This window comes from Rhinoderma darwinii, chromosome 1, assembly GCF_050947455.1.
Source record: "Rhinoderma darwinii isolate aRhiDar2 chromosome 1, aRhiDar2.hap1, whole genome shotgun sequence".
Taxonomy (NCBI): Eukaryota; Metazoa; Chordata; class Amphibia; order Anura; family Rhinodermatidae; genus Rhinoderma; species Rhinoderma darwinii.
The window spans coordinates 551,040,079-551,061,827 of record NC_134687.1 but is presented as its reverse complement, the minus strand read 5'-3'; the positions used below and the strand labels follow the sequence as shown (position 1 = coordinate 551,061,827).

General features: G+C 41.7%; 1 protein-coding gene and 1 long non-coding RNA gene across 6 annotated transcripts in view; one reads left to right on the top strand and one right to left on the bottom strand.

Annotated features, from left to right (window-relative positions):
- The window catches only part of ZFYVE16 (zinc finger FYVE-type containing 16), an 86,572-nt gene that overhangs the window by 55,911 nt on the left and 8,912 nt on the right, over nt 1-21,749 (top strand). For all 4 annotated transcript variants that reach the window (XM_075837869.1, XM_075837889.1, XM_075837879.1 and 1 more), the window contains 5 exons: nt 5,532-5,682; nt 8,131-8,211; nt 18,301-18,463; nt 19,820-19,925; nt 20,943-21,110. In XM_075837869.1, the coding sequence (XP_075693984.1) occupies nt 5,532-5,682; nt 8,131-8,211; nt 18,301-18,463; nt 19,820-19,925; nt 20,943-21,110 (669 nt within the window). The remainder of the gene's footprint in view (nt 1-5,531; nt 5,683-8,130; nt 8,212-18,300; nt 18,464-19,819; nt 19,926-20,942; nt 21,111-21,749) is intronic.
- Nucleotides 7,490-8,526, bottom strand: LOC142660878 (uncharacterized). Of its 2 annotated transcripts, XR_012850578.1 has the most exons (3): nt 8,294-8,525; nt 7,908-8,028; nt 7,490-7,704 (listed from the first exon to the last, which is right to left on the bottom strand). It is a non-coding gene; the product is annotated as an uncharacterized LOC142660878 (long non-coding RNA). The 2 variants fall into 2 exon arrangements; XR_012850577.1 differs by lacking the exon at nt 7,908-8,028 and having other exon boundaries at nt 8,294-8,526.

Here is a 21,749-nt window from a genome sequence, read left to right as displayed (position 1 = left end):
GGGGGGATTTATCACAACTAGTGCAAATGAAAAGTGGGGCAGTTTCCTACAGCAACCAATTTAGATTTTTAGCCCTCCTTTCTCAGATGTTCTTTGGAAAATGAATGCCTTGGTTGTGAAGTTCATCTGCTCCACTTTTTCCTAGCACTAGTTTTAATGTTTCCCACTGTATTTTTTAGTATTAGATCAATGTGTGTTTTTATCACGATTGTAATATAAATAGTCTAAAGACTAAAAATATATAGTTTTTAATATTGCTTAAAGAGGCTCTGTCACCACATTATAAGTGGCCTATCTTCTACATAATGTGATCGGCGCTGTAATGTAGATTACAGCAGTGTTTTTTTATTTAGAAAAACAATCAATTTATGACCTATTTTAGATTTATGCTAATGACTTTCATAACCCAGCCACTTTTGGACCAAATGACAGCCTCATTTTTTAAATCTGACGTGTCACTTTATGTGGTAATAACTTGGGAATGCTTTTACCTATCCAAGCGATTCTGAGATTGTTTTCTCGTGACATATTGTACTTTAAGTTAGTGAAAAAATTTGGTCGATATATTCAATATTTTTGTGTGAAAAACACCAAAATGTAGATAAAATTTGCATTTTCTAAATTCAAATGTATCTGCTTGTAAGACGCATAGTTATACCACACAAAATAGTCACTAGCTAACATTTCCCATGTGTCTACTTTAGATTGGCATCGTTGAACACCCTTTTTATTTTTTTAGGACGTTACAAGGCTTATAAGTTTAGCAGCAATTTCTCACATTTTCAAGAAAATGTCAAAAGCCTATTTTTTTTTTCTTAGGGACCAGTTCAGTTTTGAAGTGGCTTTGAGGGCCTTATATATGAGGAACCCCCACAAATCACCCCATTTTAAAAACTGCACCCCTTAAAGTATTCAAAACATCATTTAGAAAGTTTCTTAACCCTTTATGCGTTTCACAGGAATTAAAGCAAAGTGGAAGGGAAATTCGCAAATTTCATTTTTTTTTTTGCAGAAATTCCATTTTAATCAATTTTTCCTGTAATACAGAAGGTTTTTACCAGAGAAACACAACTGAATATTTATTGCCCTGATTCTGCAGTTTCTAGAAATATCCCACATGTGGCCCTAGTGTGCTACTGGACTGAAACAAAAGCCCCAGAAGCGAAGGAGTACCTAGAGGATTTTTGGGCCTTGCTTTTCTTAAATTATATTTCAGGCACCATGTCAGGTTAGAAGAGGTCTTGTGGTGCTGAAACAAAGGAAACCCCCCAAAAGTGACTCCATTTGGTAAACTACAGCCCTTGAGGAATTAATCTAGGGGTGTAGTGAGCATTTTGACCCCACAGGTGTTTCATAGATTTCATTAGAATTGGGAAGTGAAAATGAAAAATTACATTATTTTCCAAGAAGATGTAGCTTTACCTCAAAATTTTTATTTTTTTCAACAAATAAATGAGGAAAAGCACCCCAACATTTGTAAAGCAACTTCTCGAGGGTACGGAAATACCAAGCATGTGGTCATAAACTGCTGTTTGGGCAAGCGGCAGGACTCTGAAGGGAAGGCACGCCATTTAGCCTTTGGAGTGCTGGATTGATTTCTCTGCACCATGTCGCATTTGTAAAGGTACCAGTGCAGTGGAAACACCCCAAAAGTGACTATTTGGGAAACTACACCCCTCAAGGAATTTTTCAAGTGGTGTAGTGAGCAGTTTGACCCCACAGGTGTTTCATACACTGGGCAGTAAACTAATACAATTTTGATTTTTTTCAAAGAAAATGTTGCTTTAGCCCCAAATTCATAATTTTCACAAGGGGTTAAAGGAGAAACAGCACCCACAGTTTGTTACGCAATTTCTCCTGAATACGGCAATACCCCATTTGTGGAGATAAACTGCTGTTTGAGCATGTGGCGGGGCTCAGAAGGTAAAGAGCACCATGCAACATCTGAGGCCTACTACGATGGCATTTACTGCCCTGTGTCATGAAAACAGAGGCTCTAGGGTGTCAAAACATTAGAAACCCAGAAAAGTGACTCCATTTAGGAAACTAAACCCCTCAAAGAATTAATCTAGTGGTATAGTGAGATTTAGATTGTAATGTAACATCTTTCAAGGTATTCATCTAGGGGTATAGTGAGAATTTTTAATTTGTGAAGTGACAACCCTCTAGTTATTCATCTAGGGGTATAATAAGAAATACTTTAATTTTAGTAAATAAGGAGGACAACCTGGAAAACTCGCAATGGAGGGAGAGGGAATGTCAGGTCCCACTACCAACCTACCCACCATTCCATAAAATCCAGCCCAAAAAATAAATCAAAGGCCTCCGCAAAAAAAGATTTGCTGAGACAACCAATCTCCTCTGGATTTATTCCTCTCACCCAGATTTGCAACCTGGATGAGACAGACACTCCCTCGGGTATAGTGCGAATTTTTAGTTTTGTTTTAGGTGGTTTTACAAATTTTAAAAGATCAAAATTTTAAATGGGGCTGGTCAGTAAAAAAATGAATAATTGGTCATGGCCAATATGGGAGACAGAGAAGGTGAATAAAGAATAAATAAATTAAAAACCCAAGGAGGTGTGATATATTTTGAAACATTGTTTCATGCACAGGCCGGGATTTGTGGGACACGTCTCGCATTGGTATGTGGTGTCCTTACAAATGCCTCGCTTGGCACACACACACTGCATTTTTTTGGGGGCTTCTGTTTTTTTTCAGTGGGGGGAATTTCTGTGGGGAAATGCTGGCCGGGAATTATCCTGCTGACGGAAGAGCCGGATGAACTGCCCTCCTTCCTGGTCACCAAATATCAGGGACTTGATGACCTTTTCCTGAAATTGCAGAAACGTATCCCCACTGCTGGCATATCTGCAGAGGACAAAGGCGTTGTATAAAGCCATCTGTGTAAGATGCACAGACAGCTTCTTATACCATACTGTGGTCTTGCGCATGGCGCTGTATGGTTTTATAACCTGGTCGGACAGGTCAACGCCACCCATATATTTGTTGTACTACTGTACGCAATATGGTTTTGGGACTTGGGTGGTGGATCCACGTACAGGGACTAGGCTGCTGTCGTGTATGCTGGTCAGTATAAGGACGTCCCTTTTATCCCTATACTTGAGGAGGAGCAGGTCGTCGCTGCAGACAGCTCTGCTCTCTCCTAATTTTAGGATCTGACCCAGCAATGTTTTGGGGAGGCCCTTCTGATTTTTGCGGATTGTTCCGCATGCCAAGGTGGATCTGGACGGGAGAACTTTTAGTAATGGGACACTGTTATAAAAGTTGTCCAGATAAAGATGATATCCTTTGCCAAGTAAAGGATGGATAAGATCCCATACGATCTTTCCACTAATTCCAAGGAAGGGGGGGCATTCTGGGGGATCTATATGGGAGTCTTTTTCCCTCATAGACCCTAAAAGAGTATGTGTAACCGGTGGCACTTTCGCACAGCTTGTAGAGCTTTATGCCGTACCGGGCTCTTTTATTGGGTAGATACTGCCTGAAGTGCAGTCTACCCTTGAAGCTGACTAGGGATTCATCCGCCGAAATATTTTGTTGGGGGGTATAAACTTGGGAAAAAATTTGGGAGTAGTGGGCAATCAATGGTCTTATTTTATATAGCCTATCAAAATTCGGGTCCTGTGGGAGTGGGCACTGACTATTATCATTGTAATGAAGGAACTTCAGGATGGCTTCGAATCGCTTCCTTGTCATTACTGTGCGGTAAAGGGGGGTATTATATAAAATATCAGTGGACCAATAGTCTCTAATACTAGGCTTTTTTATGAGACCAAAACTTAAAAATATGCCCCAAAACTTCCGCAATTCCACTGGGTTTGTGGGGGTCCAATTTTGGCTTCTCCCATATTAAGAGTCGGGGTTCTGGGCAATAAACTGTTCCACATAGATGTTGGTCTGCTGGACCATTAACTCTAAAAGGGCGTCTGAAAAAAAAAGTTTAAAATAATCAATGGGGCTGAAACCGGTAATTTCAATTTCAATGCCTGAGGGGGCTGTAAACACAGGCACCTGGGGGTATAATTGTCCGCAGCTTCCCGTGTCAGCTCAGGCAGAGCAGGACCTACAGCTCTTCTGTGCCGACTGGGGGGTGCAGACTCAGTCACTGGATTCAGAGGAAGATGGAAACACGAACTGCTCTTCACCTTCACTCGCGCTTATGCTTCCTCTGCTGAGAAGACTCTTTTGGCCATACTAATAAAGTCTTGCTACCTAACTAACGAACACACTTTTATTTAAAAAAAATTTTTTATCAAAAAATAAACCGCTACTCTCAACCGTGGAATGAGAACAGACCCTGCTGTATTCAATTAGTAAGGGTACCCTACCTACCAGGGGAAAAACTAAATGAGCCGTGGCATTGCTACCTAACAGGGAACTCGGGCAGTGGGCAATCTAGGGACACAGCGATTGGCCTGTCAGTACTGACTGGCCAATCACAGCTCGTTCCGGCACGGGACCACTCTGATTGGTCCTGTGCCCGCAAGTCCTGCTCGGCAACTGTCTATGACAGTTGCGATCGGGACGCTGTCACCATGTCTGTTGACATGGTGACAGTTTGAAGCTTGGGCGTAACTGTACGCCCGAATGCGGGAAATCACTTACATTCCGGACGTATAGTCACGCCCAATCGCGGGAAGGGGTTAATGCCCAACTGGGCGTGTTTTTACTTTTTTACCAAGTGGGCCTTGTAGAGAGAGGTGTATGACGCTGACCAATCAGTGTCATACACTTCTCTCCATTCATTTACTCAGCACATAGTTATCTTGCTAGATCATGATGTGCAGTCACATACTCACACATTAACGTTACTGAAGTGCCTTGAGAGTGAATAGACATCGCTTCCAGCCAGGACGCAATGTCTATTCACAATCCCGACACTTCGGTAATGTTTCTGTGAGACTTAATGACCGCACGCGTGATCTCACGAGATCACGCTGTAATGACATCTTAGAGCGTGATCTCGCGAGATCACGCTTGTTGTCATTAACTCCCACACAAACGTTACCGAAGTGTCGGGATTGTGAATAGACATCGCGTCCTGGCTGGAAGTGATGTCTATTCACTGTCAGGACACTTCAGTAACGTTAATGTGTGTGTATGTGGCTGCACATAGTGAACAACGCAGGATCACTATGTTCAGAGTAAATGAATGGGGAGAAGTGTATGACACTGATTGGTCAGCGTCATACACTTCTCTCCACAACGCCCACTTGGTCAAAAAGTAAAACAGACCCAGTTGGGCATCAAGAAAGTCATTCGCACAAATCTAAAATAGGTCATAAATTGATCATTTTTCTAAATAAAAAAACACTGCTGTTATCTACATTACAGCGCCGATCACCACATTATGTACAAGATAGGGCACTTATAATGTGGTGACAGAGCCTGTTTAAATAAAACAAAAAACGATGGTGTGAATTTTATCTTTTCCATTTTTGGGTGTTTGTTGTCAAATGTTTACCTGGTCTTTAAAAGAAACCTTTTTTTTTTTTTTGTATTTAATAGATTCTTAAAGTGATTCATTCCTGCAATGAACACGTCATAAGCATCGGTGCTAGCTTTAGTTTGGATTCAGACTCCCATCTGGTTTGTGTTCAGAATAGTGATGGAATCTATCAGACGCAAGCCAACAGCGCTGCTGGACAGCCCAGGAAAGGTGAGGATTTATACTGGAAACGCAGTTTGCATCGACTGTACTCTATTTTATCTGACCGTGAATTCATTTTTGTATTCATGAACTATTTTGTGTAGGGCACATTTTTAGAATATAACTCGGTCTCCTTAGACCTATACAAGCTGTGATTACTATAAACACATTTAGTCATCTGAGACTAAATATGCACAGCTTGCAACCTGTGATGCTTTTTGTGTGGCATGCTAAATAAACTAGATTTTCACTTTTTTTTTTTGTCCCACTCAGTGATACACTGACCGGCAATATATCAGGACATGCCTCTAGCAAGGCCTAATAGGCATATAGCCAGGGCAGGCCTGGAGGCCTTTGTTAGGTCTCTAGTTGCCATGGCAACCCATTGGCACATCGCAGTGTTCCGATGGGCAGACAGAGGGAGCCCCCTCCCTGTTTCAAGTTCCTTAGATACCATGGTTGCAATTGACCGCAGCATCTGAGGGGTTAAGCGGCTAGAATCGGCCATTGCAGTTGGATGTCAGCTGTTTGAAACAGCCAACACCCGCCTTGTATAGTGCAGGCTCAGCGGCATCTTGGGGTAGCACACATCCAACATAACTGTACATCGGATGTCGCTTTGGGTTTAAAGAAGCACTCCAGTGGTTGTTTTTTTTGGGGGGTCTCATTTAACTCCAATATAGTTTTAGTAATATATACTGGCAACTATTCCCAGTTTACAGCTTTACATAACTGCATTTTCACCTTTATCGAGGATCGGTGCCATCTTGGGAGCATCTTCTTAATCTTCTCTCTGGGGCAGCGCTCCTTCTTGCGTCCCCTCGCTAAGCAACACCTCACCACTGTTACTATATTTCCCACGATCCCCCTGTCATGAGCTAGCATAAGTAGGCAGGCTCTTTGTGGGATCAATAAAAATATTATAAATAAATATATAAAAATATAAAAATCTATATAACAAATAACAAGATCCAAGTTATGAAAAATAGAAAAATCCATAATAGCAATAAACTATTGGAAACCAGCTCCACATCCGGTTGTAACAAAGTTAATATATATATATATATATATATATATATATATATATATATATACCTCAGATCTCCAGCAGGTCATAGAGATAATAGTGGCAATGTTAGTGCATTCGCACTTGTACTAAGCAATGACATTACTGCAGTCTGCACTGTGTATCAAACAAGAAGCAGGTTGCATTTTGAATAAAATACAGTGATATCGTCACATTACAGTATATATCCCTAAAGACATAGACCAGTGACAAATCAAAACCTTACTAGGGAAAACAAACTAGGTATTTCAAACACTCAGTGAATTTAAGACATATTTTTTTTACTGGAAAGCTTCTTTTAAGGCTAGGACGACATAGTGACCTCAGATGCCAACACCCACACCGTGTCCCATCGTGTAGCTACATTGCTTCCCACCTGTTGTGTCCACTTAATGGAAGTAACACAAAGTTTTGACTACAACAGGATGTGATACTATAGGTGATAATGATCACATCGCCATGTACCTCAGAGTCCAACAATAGTTTACAGTGGTTGTAATGTTTTATAAAAATAAAGCTAATAGATAATGTTATACAACTGTAATAATGTCAAAAGTTTATTGCAACCTTAGTAGTGCACTAAAGGCCCCAATACATTATCTAGTACTGGAAATAAATGTGGTCAGATAGTGTTCATACGTTTTGACTACAGGATTATTTACATCTCGTGGCACCTGGGCCACAATTGTAATACATACGACCTCTTTGCAGAAAGAAATGTTTACATGTGGAATGACTGATTCACGAGGAGAGGATTTACTATCTTTATTATCATAAGATCATAATAACGTTGTAGGCAGAATGGCTTGTGATGGTTTTCTCTGAACTTTTGGTGACGGGCCTTGGTACAACTTGTCCACTATATTAGCAAAATCTTACTTTTATATTTAAATTGGTGGAGTAAGTCACACTTTAACTCTTTCGCTGCTGAGATAGTTTTCATGCTTTTGACACACAAATGAAACCTGGAATTAAAAAAAAAAATAAACCTCACTAAATCGATGAATGATCTGACGCCCAGGGGTGATTAGATATGCAACTGCTCATATTTTCACCCCTTTAGTAAAAAATAAAGACACCAACCCCCCTGAATGTGACAATCATAGAGCACAGATCCTCTCTCATTGGTAAGAGGGGTGACCATATGGAAAAAAAGTTCCTGTATTACCCCCCCAGAGGTCGCTGGAAGGCTGTTGCCATGTCGATATCCATTGAGACTCGTAGTCCTACACTATTCATTCCACTGGTCTTAAAGGTCTTGATGTGTGCAGCAAGCATGAAAAGTGTACCTGAAAGGGTTAGATCATGTATTCAGCTTGATGTATATTATTTTGCATTCAGAAACTGTATTGTATGTGTGTATTAATTCTTTTTTTAAAATTGCTTCCTAGTTACTGGAGCAAGTTTTGTTGTCTTCAACGGTGCCCTGAAAACATCATCTGGATTCCTTGCCAAGTCTAGCATAGTAGAAGGTAGGTGTAAATGTTCAGTACCTCTATACGTGTTTATGTATTTAAAGAGCATATCCAGAAAAATGTTACTTTAACCTCTTACCGCTCCTTGACTTTCTATTCAGTCATGCTGAGCGCGTTGTTCGCGCTCAGTGAGGTAATAGTACGTCATGGGAATAACAGCCATTCCGCCCCCCTCCTGTCACATCTGAGCTGTGACAACTGCTGTCACAGCTCCTCCCCCAGGGGCCGATCGCAGTGGTCCCTTACGATTAACCCCTTGGACACCGTGTTCAATAGCGATCACGGCTTATAAGGGGTTAGAATTCTGCTAATTGTTGCTGTAGCAACCGGAGGCCTAACAATGGCCTGCCATCTACGGAAGCATAGTAGGTCCTGCCAAAGGCAGGACCCACTATGCTTGCTGTCAGTGAGTAACTGACAGCTCTAAAAAACTGCACTATGCATGTAGAACAGTGTATTAGAATAGTGATCAGGGCTTCCTGCCTTTAAAAAGACACTGTCACCACATCATAAGTGCCCTATCTTGTACATAACTGATCGACACTGTAATGTAGATTACAGCAGTGTTTTTTTTTATTTAGAAAAACTATAATTTTCGACGGAGTAATGACCTATATTAGCTTTATGCTAATGACTTTCTTAATGGACAACTGGGCGTGTTTTACTTTTTGACCAAGTGGGCATTGTGGGGAGAAGTGTATGACGCTGACCAATCAGTGTCATACACTTCTCTCCATTCATTTACACAGCACATAGTAATCTTACTAGATCACTATGTGCAGCCACATACACACACATTAACGGTACTCAAGTGTCCTGACAATGAATAGGCATCACCTCCAGCCAGGACGTGATGTCTATTCAAAATCCTGACACTTCGGTAACGTTTGTGTGAGATTTACAGCAAGGCAAGCGTAATCTCGCGAGATTACGCTGTAAACTGTCATTTAAAACGAAATTACGCTTGCCTTGCTGTAAATCTCTCACAAACGTTACTGAAGTGTCAGGATTATGAATAGACATCCCGTCCTGGCTGGTAGTGATGTCTATTCCCTGTCAGGACACTTCAGTAACGTTAGTGTGTGTGTGTCTGTGGCTGCACATAGCGATATAGCTATATCGCTATGTGCTGTGTAAATGAATGGGGAAAAGTGTTTGACGCTGATTGGTCACTGATTGGTCAGCGTCATACACTTCTCTCCACAACGCCCACTTGGTCAAAAAGTAAAACACGCCCAGTTGTCCATTAAGAAACTCATTAGCATAAAGCTAAAATAGGTCATAACTCCGTCAAAAATGATCGTTTTTCGAAATAAAAAACACTGCTGTAATCTACATTACAGCTCCGATCACATTATGTACAAAATACGGCACTTATAATGTGGTGACAGAGCCTCTTTAAGTCCCCTGGTGGGACAAAAAAATTTTTTATTTAAATAAAATACGTTTTAAAGTAATAAAAATAAGAATCGCCCCTTTTTCTTTTATCAAGTCCTTTATTATGAAATAAATAAAGAATAAACTATACATTACTAGTATCGTAACAGCCTGAACTATAAAAGTATCCTTAAAAAAAAAACAGAATCGCTATTTTTTTCAGTCACTTCACCTCCCAAAAAATGGAATAAAAAGAGATCAAAAAGTCACATGTACCCAAGAATGGTACTAATCAAAGCTACAGTTCGTTACGCAAAAAACAAGCCCTCGCAGAGCTTTCTTGATGGAAAAATAAAAGTTATGGCTCTTAGAATATGGCGACACAAAAAGTAAATGATTTTTTTTTTTAAAAGTATTTTATTGTGCAAACGCCGTAAAAACATCAAACTTTATACGTATGGTGTCGCCATAATCGTATAGACCTGCTCAATAACGTGTGTCATTTATAGCCCACAGGGAACACTAAAAAATAAATAAAGAACAATAGTAGAATTGCTGTTTTTTAGTCACCACGCCTCTTAAAAAAAAATAGAATGAAAACTACAGATTGTCTCGCAAAAAAGAAGCCCTCCCACAGCTCTGGTGGAGAAAATTAAAAATGTTCTAGCTTTCAGAATATGGCGACACAAAAGGTGCAGAATGTGTTCCAAAAGCGGATAAGATCAGTACCCTATTATTATACCCCGATGTACTCCGCACAGCTTACATATGCCCCCACATTATAAACTGAAATACCAGTAAAACCCCAAACAAAACTATCACTAAGCAAAATCTGCACTCCAAAAGTCAAATGGTGCTTCCTCCCTTCTGAACCCTAAAGTGTGCCCAAACAGCAGTTTACATCTACATACAGGTGCTTCTCAATTAATTCTAATATCAAAAAATTAATTTATTTCAGTAATTCAATTAAAAAAGTGAAACTCATATTATATAGATCCATTACACACACACACACACACACACACACACACACACACACACACACACACACACACTGTTCTATTTACAGCATTTTTTTCTATTAATGTTGATTATTATGGCTAACCGTTAATGAAAACCCAAAATTTAGACACTCAGAAAATTAGAATATTGGGTAAAAGTTGAAGATTGTAGACTCATGATGTCACACTCTAATCAGCTAATCAACACAAATACATCTGCAAAGGTTTCCTAAGCCTTTAAATGGTCCAACAGTCTGGTTCAGTAGGCTACACAATCATGGGGAAGACTGCTGACTTGACAATTGTCCAGAAGACAGTCATTGACACCCTCCACAAGGAGGATAAGCTACAAAAGGACATGGCTAAAGAAGCTGGCTGTTTACAGAGTGCTGTATCCAAGTATATTAATGGAAAGTTGGGAGGAAGGAAAAAGTGTGGTAGAAAAAGGTGCAGAAGCAACAGGGATAACCACAGCCTTGAAAGGATTGTCAAGAAAAGGCCATTCAAGAATCTGGGGGAGATTCACAAGGAGTGGACTGCGGCTGGAGTCAGTGCTTCAAGAGCCACCACACACAGACCTATCCAGGACATGGGCTATAACTGTCGCATTCCTTGTGTCAAGCCAGTCATGACCCAGAGACAACGTCCGAAGCGTCTTACCTGGACTAAGGATAAGCTGTTGCTCATTGGTCCTGTTTTCAGATGAAAGTAAATTTTGCATTTCATTTGGAAGTCAAGGTCCCAGAGTCTGGAGGAAGAGGGGAGAGGCGTCAATCCAAGTTGCTTGTGGTCCAGTGTGAAGTTTGCACAGTCGGTGATGGTTTGGGGAGCCATGTCATCTGCTGGTGTTGGTCCACTGTGTTCTAACTTGGTTGAACTTGATGGACATGTCTTTTTTCAACCGTACAAACTATGTAAACTATGTAAAAGTGCAGAGTCAACGCAGCCGTCTAGCAGGAAATGTTAGAGCACTTCATGCTTCCCTCTGCTGATGAGCGTTATGGAGATGCTGATTTCATTTTCCAGCAGGACTTGGCACCTGTCCACACTGCCAAAAGTTCCAATACCTGGTTTAATAACCAACATATCACTGTGCTTGATTGGCCAGCAAACTTGCCTGACCTGGTATTGTCAAGAGGAAGATGAGACACCAGACCCAACAATGCAGATGAGCTGAAGGCCTCTATCCAAGCAACCTGGGCTTCCATAATACCTCAGCAGTGCCACAGGCTGATCACCTCCATGCCACGCCGCCTTGATGCAGTAATTCATGCAGGAGCCCCGACCAAGTATAAAGTGCATATACTGTACATTTCAGTAGGCCAACTGTAATGACGGGGTAGGGAGACAGACAGATGAGCCCTAATCTACCCACCACTCAGTCCCTGCCTACTTGCACGGCCCGTCCTAGGCGACGGCGTACAACTGGGCGACGGTCCCTACGCTCAATATGTGCACGACAGACAAACAGACAAGGGTACACAGAAGCTAAGGGAAATGGGGCAGTTGCCCACGGCAAGACCGTGAGCAACAAGAGTAGTGAATGAGCCGAGTCAAACCAGGAGTGTACGAGGTACCAAACGCAGAGCAGGAGCAAAGTCCGTAAAGCCAGGGTCAAAATGAAGCAAGGTCAATAATGATAGCAGAAGCAGCAGAGCCAGGAAACAGGAAAGAATCACAGGCAGAGACAAGCAGGAAATGAAGGTATAAATAGACCGAGGGCGGGAGCTAGAACCGTCTGGCCAGGCTGTGATAGGTTCTCCCACTCCTGAGCCTCCCAGCCTGAGTGGTAGCAGATTCAGTCACTCTATCAGACCTAGGAGCAGGTGCAGACTGATTAACCACGGGCGTCGACACAGAAGCTGTGTCTGGCAGATCTCGGTATTAAAAATCATTTTTGAAAATGGGCTTATATTATAATCAAATTTTCTGAGACACACAATTTTTGGTTTTCATTCACTGTAGCCATAATCGTCAACATTAAAAGAAAAAAATGCTGGAAATAGATTACTCTGTGTGTAATGAATCTATATAATGAGTTTTACTTTTTGAATTTAATTACTGAAATGGCAGATCAGTGGAAAATCCACTACGCATTATTTTCTAGTAAAAAAAACACCTTTTGGGTCAAAATACTTACTGCACCCCTTAAACGCCTTAAGGGGTATAGTTTTCAAAATAAGGGCACTTCTTTTGGGTTTGTATTTGCTATTTGACCACAGAGCCTCTGCCATTGTGGGTCAATGCTGTGAAAATCACCAAAATAGGCATTAAATGCGCAATAGTGCTCTTCACACCTGAGCGCTGGCGTATGTCCAGGAAAATAAATTCCTTTAGAGATGTAACTTACTTTGGGGTCACTTTGGGGTGTTGCCACTGGACTCTGGTACCTCAAGAAGCTCTGCAAATGCAACATGGTGCCTGAACACCAATCCAGCAAAATCTGCGCGCCAAATGGCGTTCCTTCCCTTCTGAGCCCTGCCAAGTACTTAAACAGCCGTTTAGGGCCACATATGGGGTATTGCCATACTCTGGAGAAAAACACCACACAATTTGTTACTCAATTTCTTCTATTATTGCATGTCAAAATGAGAAATTGGAGGCTAAGCTACATTTAGTTTTTTTTTTTTAAATTACATTTTTCCCTTTCACGGCCTAATTCTAATGTATGAAAAACCTGTGGGGTGTAAATGCTCACTACTCCGCTAAATGAGCTCCCCAAGGGCTGTAGTTTCCAAAATGGAGTAACTTTTAAGATGTTTCCCCTGTACTGGTACCTCAGAAGCTCTACGACATGGCGCCCAGCAACTAATCCAGCAAAATAGACATGCCAAAGAGCGCTTTTGCCTTTCTGAGCCCTGCTGTTTGTCCAACCAGCAGGTTGTGACCACATATGGGGTATTACCGTACTCTGGATAAATTAACCTACAAATGTTGGGGCGCTCTTTCTCCTTTCTCTTGTAAAAATGCATAATTTTAGTAAAAAAAAATTTTGATATTCATTTTCACTGCCTAATTTCAATAAATTCTGCAAAAGACCTGTGGAGTCTAAATTCTCACTATAGCCCTAGATAGATTCCTTAAGGTGTATAGTTTGCCAAATGGGATCAATGGGAGGCGTTTTTTCCCCACGAGCGGAAAAACCGGCTCGCGGGAAAAAGGGACATGCCCTATCTTTGGACGTTTACGCTTCTGACCTTCCATTGACATCAATGGGAGGCAGAGAAAGCCCGTGGCCGCGGGTGAAAAACGCTGCGAAAATCGGCGTGCAGGCAGGAAAATCTTCCTCAAAATTCTAAACGGAATTTTGAAGCAGATTTTCCTCCTGCAAACAACTCCGTGTGAACCCAGCCATATGAACTCCAAAAGCCAAATGGTGCTCCTTCCCTTTTGAGCCCTGCCGTCTGTCCAACCAGCAGTTTATTACCACATATGGCGTATTGCCGTAATCGGGAGAAATTGCTTTTCAAATGTCGTGGTGCTTTTTTCTCATTTTATTCCTTGTAAAACTGTGCATGTTTTATTGGAAAAATATGTGATTTTCAATTTCACAGCCTAATTCCACTAAATGCAGCCAAAAACCTGTGGGGTCCAAATGCTTACTATACCCCTCAAAAAAATTCCTTGAGGGGTGTAGTTTGCCAAATGGTCACTTTTGGGCGCTTTACACTTTTTTAGGACCACAAGACCTCTTCAAACCTGACATGGTGCCTAAAATATATTCTAATTAAAAAGGAGGCCCCAAAATCCTCTAGAAGCTCCTTTGCTGCTGTATCCTGTGCTTCAGTCAACTAGCACACTAGGACCACATGTGGGATATTACTAAAAACTGCAGAGTCTGGGAAATAAAAATTGAGTTGCGTTTCTCTGGTAAAAACTTCTGTGTTACAGAAAAAAATTGAATAAAAGGAATTTTCTTCTGGTTTTTGTGGTCTCTAGGAATCCCTGATACTCTGACCGGGGATTCACCTACTGGAGAAGCCCCTGGTGTCACTATCCATATATGGACAGTGACGTCCGAGCTCTTTCTAGGAGCGGATTCCCCGGCCGATATTCTGACAGGGGATTTCGCTACGGGAGAAGCCCCTGGCTTCACTATCCATATATGAACAGTGACGTCAGGAGCTACTCCTGGAGCGGAATCCCCGGCCACAGCGTTGCTGACACTCAGGGGATTCCGCTTTTAGAGTTAGCCCTTGACGTCACTGTCTTTATATGGCTAGAAAACATCAGGGGCTCCCTCTAGGAGCGGAATCCCCGGCCAGAGGGATTCCACTCCTACATGGAGCTACAGTGGTGCTATCTACAGGAAGGGAGTGGCAATTACGGGGGGTGTTGCTGCTATCTGCAGGGGGGGGTGGCTCGATCTACAGGGGGTGTGGTACTGTCTACAGGGGGTCTAGCACTATCTACATATGGCCACTGTGGCACGATGTGGGCACTGTGGCACTATTTACAGAGGGCAATGCGGCACTGTCTACAGTGGTATTGCGGGACTATCTACATGGGCACTGTGGTGCTTTCAGATGGCTTGGACAATAAAAACGAATAAAATTTATCCATTTTTAAAAAAAAAAAAAATTTTTTTCAAGTCCATGAAAAACGTATGGCAAATGGCGGTGAAAAACGGTGAGGAAATGGAGCCTTATAGCCTCCTTCACTCTCCCCTCACAGCAATCCAAGGCGATGGAGAAAAAAGACGACTAAATGTTAGAGCTGTACAGTGTTTGTGTGTGTGTGTATATGTGTGTATATATATATATATATATATATATATATATATATAAAATCACATAAACAACACAAACGTTTGAACTGCACATTCCAACAAAATGATATAAAATGTGTATGCAGGTGCAAGAACACCTGTGACTGCAAATATACAGCAGAAAAAGAATGGCGACGGCACACTGCGAACACCAGTGTAACCTAAACCACTAAATATAAATAAATATGCATTACTGCTAAATCTACTTACAATAGGGAAGTTCTTGGTGCACATTTTGATCAAAAAGTGTTTGCCCACCTGCCACGACAAGGTGACCCCTATAAGGTGGGGACCTACTCTGCACATACACCCTGAACTGGAACTAAGCCTGCATATATATATATCTGGGGATGGTAGAAACCAACATTAAACTAATTAAAATCACCCAGGGCAGAATGGGAGGAGTGCAAAAACAAAAAGTGTTTTTTCACAATTTTAGTGATTTTGTCTGCTCGTAATAAAAATGTAAAACATGGAATTAAAGAGTCTCTGTCACCACATTATAAGTGGCCTATCTTGTACATGATGTGATCGGCGCTGTAATGTAGATTACAGCAGTGTTTTTTATTTAGAAAAACGATCATTTTCACAGTTATGACCTATATTAGCTTTATGGTAATGAGTTTCTCAATGGACAACTGGGCGTGTTTTACTATATGACCAAGTGGGTGTTGTGGAGAGGAGTGTATGACGCTGACCAATCAGCGTCATACACTTCTCTCCATTTATTTACACTGCAAATAGAGATATACCTATATCGCTATTTGCAGCCACATAAACACACTGTAACGCTACTCGTGTCATGACAATGAATATACATTACCTCCAGCCAGGACGTGATGTGTATTCATTCTCCTCACCACTTCTGTAGCGTCTCTGTGAGTTACAGTATAGACTACGCCTGCTGATGTGTAATACACATCACGTCCTGGCTGGAGGTAATGTATATTCATTGTCATGACACGAGTAGCGTTACAGTGTGTTTATGTGACTGCACATAGCGATATAGCTGTATCGCTATTTGCAGTGTAAATGAATGGAGAGAAGTGTATGACGCTGATTGGTCACTGATTGGCCAGCGTCATACACTCCTCTGTACAACGCCCACTTGGTCATATACACGCCCAGTTGTCCATTGAGAAACTCATTAGCATAAAGCTAATATAGGTCATAACTCCGTCAAAAATTGTTTTCTAAATAAAAAAACTGCTGTAATCTACATTACAGCGCCGATCACATCATGTACAATATAGGCCACTTATAATGTGGTGACAGAGCCTCCTTTACCTCTTCACGCGCTGCGCCGCAACTGTACTTCCTGCAGAGGGCTTGCTTCCCGCATCAGGACGTACAGTTGCACAGTAGTTCCCGGCGCACACTGTCTTAACGGACAGTGTACGGGAACCAGCAGGTCAGCTCTCCCCGACAGCTGACACTTCAGTCTTGCCGGTCAGCGGACCATCGCCGCTGATTTCGGCAATTAACCCCATAAATGCGGCGACAGATTGCGTTCGCCACATTTAAGGGGTTTGGAGCACATCGGCAGCCCCCACAAAGTGGGGGCTGCCGATGCTTGTCGTGGCAATCGGAGGCCAGACAATGACCTCCGGTTTGCCATGTACGGAAGCCTCAGAGGAGAAGCCTCTGGTCGATCCTCCGAGGCTTCCTGTCAGTGTGACTGTCACGTCACAATGACAGTTGGAATACATTACGCAGGTAGTGTAATGTACTCTAGCAGCCATCAAAGCTGCAAGTCTAAATGTCCCCTAGTGGGACAAGTGAAAAAAGTAATAAAAATGTTTTCAAAATAAGTTATAAGTTATATAAACAAAAAATTATTTTTTTCTTATAATAAGACTTTCATTCTAGGAAAAAAATGAACACTTTAAAAAAAAAAAAGTACACATTTGGTATCGCCGTGTTCGTAACGACCCAAACTATAAAACTGTAATGTTATTTTTTCCTGCACGATGAACATCCCAACAAAAAAATCAATTAAAAAAACTACACCACAATCGCTATTTTTTTGGTCACCACCACTCCCAAAATTGAGAATAAAGTGATCAAAAAGTCGCATGTACCCGAAAATAGTACCAAAAAAAACTACAACCCGTCCCGCAAAAAACAAGCCCTTACACAGCTTTTTTGAATGAAAAATAAAAATGTTATGGCTCTCAGAATAAACTAAAAAACATTGTCAGAATTGCTTGTTTTTGGTCACCCGGATTGCAAAAAAATGGAATAAAAAGTGATCAAAAAAATCGCATGTACCCCAAAATCGTACCAATGAAAAGTACAGATTGTCCCGCAACAAATAAGCCCTCACACGGCTCCAGTGGTGAAAAAATAAAAATGTTCTGGCTCTCAGAATATGGCGATGCAAAATATGTAGTGTGTTCCAAAAACGGATAAGATCGGGGGCCATTTATCAGTGCGACACCGGCCACATACAGTATCTATGAATTATTATTTATATACACCATTATTATGCCCTCTTATTATGCCCTGATGTACCCGCACAGATTACCTTTTCTCTTCCTTATACCAATTCTTGGTTGTCTTAGTTTTCGTTTGCCGCATTTTGACACCTTTTAAGCCACACCCTCTTTCCTACTAAGCCACATCCCTTTTCTAGACTTTTTTTAATAGTGACTAGTGAGGCGCAAACATCTGTCTTTAAATTAGTCTAAAATGAAATGCGCTAAATTGTGTCCGAATTTGCCAAATTTTTTTTACACATTCTCAGCACAAATCACTTTAGTAAATTGGCCCCGTTGTCTCTTCACTGGGTGTTTCTAACCTTAGATTAGTGTAGATTTCTCCAAGCTTATTGCATTACACAGACATTCTAAATCCTCTGCAGGCTTTTGACTTTCTTTTAAATCCTACATAAATTTTTTTGTCCTGTCCTAATTCGGTCATGGCCTTTGTTTTATTCAGATGGAATGATGGTACAAATAACACAGGAGATGATGGAAGCTCTGCGTCAAGCTCTGAGAGACAAAAATGATTTCCGGATAACGTGTGGAAAAATAGGTTCAGGAGACTTGTCTGAAGAAGTGACCATTCGTTGGGTGGAGACCGTAGACCGTAAAAATAAAGGGTATAAGATACAAATAACTGGATTTCAGACCTACCAGAGCTAATACACATTTGGGGGGGGGGGGGGGGGGCTTTTGTCGTTATTACTTATATCATATAGAAGGGTTTTCTAGCCATTTTGTATTAATAGGATTTAACTGAATAATTTTATTAAAAAAATAATTTGGTATATAGACAATTTTATTTGTATGGGACTGGGCTGCAACACCAGACACAGACAAATGGGCAAAATACACAACCCCTTTCATTGTAGTTTTCTGTTTAGGGGCCTGTTCACATCACCGTTGCCCTTCCGTGGAGGGGTTCTGTCGGGTTAACCCCTCAACGGAAAGGCAAACGGAAACCTAAGCTTCCGTATACCTCACCATTGATATCGATGGTGACGGAAACATTGGTAAAGGTTTCCGTTTGTCACCATTGTGACAGGGTTCCGTTGTTTTGATTGAATCAATAGCGCAGTCGACTGCGCTATGGATTCAATCAAAACAACGGAACCCTGTCACAACGGTGACAAACGGAAACCTTTACCAATGTTTCCGTCACCATCGATATCAATGGTGAGGTATACGGAAGCTTAGGTTTCCGTTTGCCTTTCCGTTGAGGGGTTAACCCAATGAAAACCTCTGATGGAACCCCTCAGCAGAAAGGAATGGTGATGTGAACCCAGCCTTAGGGCTTATTCAGACGAACTGGATATACGTCCGTGCAACGTGCGTGATTTTCACGCGCGTCGCACGGACCTATATTAGTCTATGGGGCCGTGCAGACAGTTGCGTGATTTTTACGCTGCGTGAGTGCGCTGCGAAAAGCTCACGACATGTCCGTTCTTTGTGCGTATTTCGCGCATCACGCACCCATTCAAGTCAATGGGTGCGTGAAAATCACGCGCACCACACGGAAGCACTTCCGTGGGACGAGCGTGATTCGCGCAACAGCTGTGAAAAGGATGAATGAAAACAGAAAAGCTCCACGTGTTTTTCTGTTTACAAACATCCAAACGGAGTGTCATAATGATGGCGGCTGCGCGAAAATCACGCAGCCGTGCATCATACGGGGCTGACACACAGAGCTGTTAAGTGCCTTTTGCGCACGCAAAACGCCGCGTTTTTTGCGTGCGCAAAACGCACACGCTCGTGTGAATCGGGCCTTAGTTTGCGTATTTCTGTCAGATCTCTTTTGCTATTATATATAAGGACAGTGGAGGGGAAGGTGACAAGTTCCGCACTATTATTCAGGGGAAGCTGTCAATCAGCTTGTGTGGGCCGGAGAATACTAGTTCTACACATACTTATACACACACCAAACTATCACTATCTAGCAACTCTTATACAATTGAATATTTTGCTTTGAATTATAGGATCATAAGCCCCATTGATGGACAATCGATGGAAGGAGTTCCAAGTGAAAGGATTTGTCAGGATACTGACTTTGAAGCGCATGATAAGACTGTGAAATGCACAGAGGTAAGTGACTGTCAAGCGGATCTTACAAACTGTGAGTCACATACATACGTTTCCTGATATCACGCCATAGAGTGCATGATGGCTGTAGTGTGACTCTAAAGGCCCTTTCACACCGGCTAATGATCAGGCAAATGAGCGTTCACCGAACGCTCGTTCCCAATAATTGCCCAATGTAAATAGGGCAACGATCAGCCGATGAACGCGCAAACGCTCGTTTATCGACTGATTGCATCGTTTAAAATGCTGAAACTATTATTGTTGTCGGCAGCACGTCTCCCTGTGTAAACAGGGAGACGTGCTGCTGACATGATAGAAATGTATGGGGACGAGCGATCTGAGTAACGAGTGCTTGTCCCCATACATAGCTCCTTGTCAAAGGAGCAAAAGAGCGCCGATCAGCCCACGTCGTGCCGTGTAAAATCCCCTTTAGCTCCATAGAGCATAAGACAGCAGTACCTGGGTGGAAAGATTCACATAAAGGACCCATTATCAGATAACTTTGTATGTCCTGAAACTCAAATTGTATTAGAGACTTGTTATATTATCTACTGGCTTAGTGTATTTGCTCTGCAGTATAATTAGATTTGCAGGCATGTACTTCCATGCATTCATGATGTCATAATGGAATGATAATCCCACTAACACCAAGCTTTAATAAACTAATGTTAAACTCTATTAAAAGGGGTTGTCCCATTAATACAAACCTTGTACATATGTCCTATTATGGCAAAGAGCGCCTTCCACTCTGGACAACTCAGGGGACCATGTATTATATGGTCGACCATTCAATACCACATTTCCGCTGCAACACCCTCCCCCCCCCCTCTCCCTGCTGATTGTAAAGGATTTCAGCTTCTATATTGTGAATGTGGGAGACATTATGTAAGATGAGATGCTGCATTGTGACCAGTGGGTACATTGCTTGGTAATAAAATCAGTGGCGCTAGTCTGATACAAACCATAGACTCCGGTAAATATGCCAACATTAATGTTCAAGTTTACATTTCCATCTTTTAGGTTTTTTATCTACTTCGAGACCGTGAACCAGCCAGTGCAATGGCTCACCTTCAATTTGCTAAAGAAATGGCTACGGCATGTGGAGCTGCTCTCTGTCCTCATATGAAGACCTTGAAGAACACTGGAATGAATAAGATAGGACTACGAGTCTCCATGGATATTGACATGGTAACCGTACTACCCCTTTATTATCTATTGTTATTTATTCATTGATTTTTGTGTGTATATATGGGGAACAAAATCATCTGCCGGTGTCCGCTTTAACCATTTCACTACCAAGGACTTGCCTAATACGTCTTGACTTTAAACGTTTGCTGTGACTATAATATAAGGTATAGAGCTGAGCTAGTTTTTGTATTAAAGCCCAGAATCTTAGCCTTCAAATGATACCAAAAGCTCTATGTGCAATGTTAGAGATGCAGCACTTATTTGTCGGGGAACAGGAAGAAATGTTTTACTTCCTGGTCCTCTGTGTGTAGGGGGAGGGGGGAAGCTATAAGTGACAGCAGAAAGAAAGATCATAGCCTGTTAAGGCCCTTTTACTCGGGCCAATGATTGGATGAATGAGCGATGAACGCTCGTTTCCAATCATTGACCTGTGTAAACATGGCAAAGATCAGCCGATAAACGAGCAAACGGTCTGTAGGAACCCACGAACGGAGCCCCGACGCAGATGTGAACGAAGCTTTCTGTGTATTCACATCATCAAATACATCAAGATTTACATGTTCACTGGTCTAAAGAGCTCAGGCGTATGATAACTAGCAGCCTATGATGGAACAGAACTATGGAAATAGTGACGAAAGT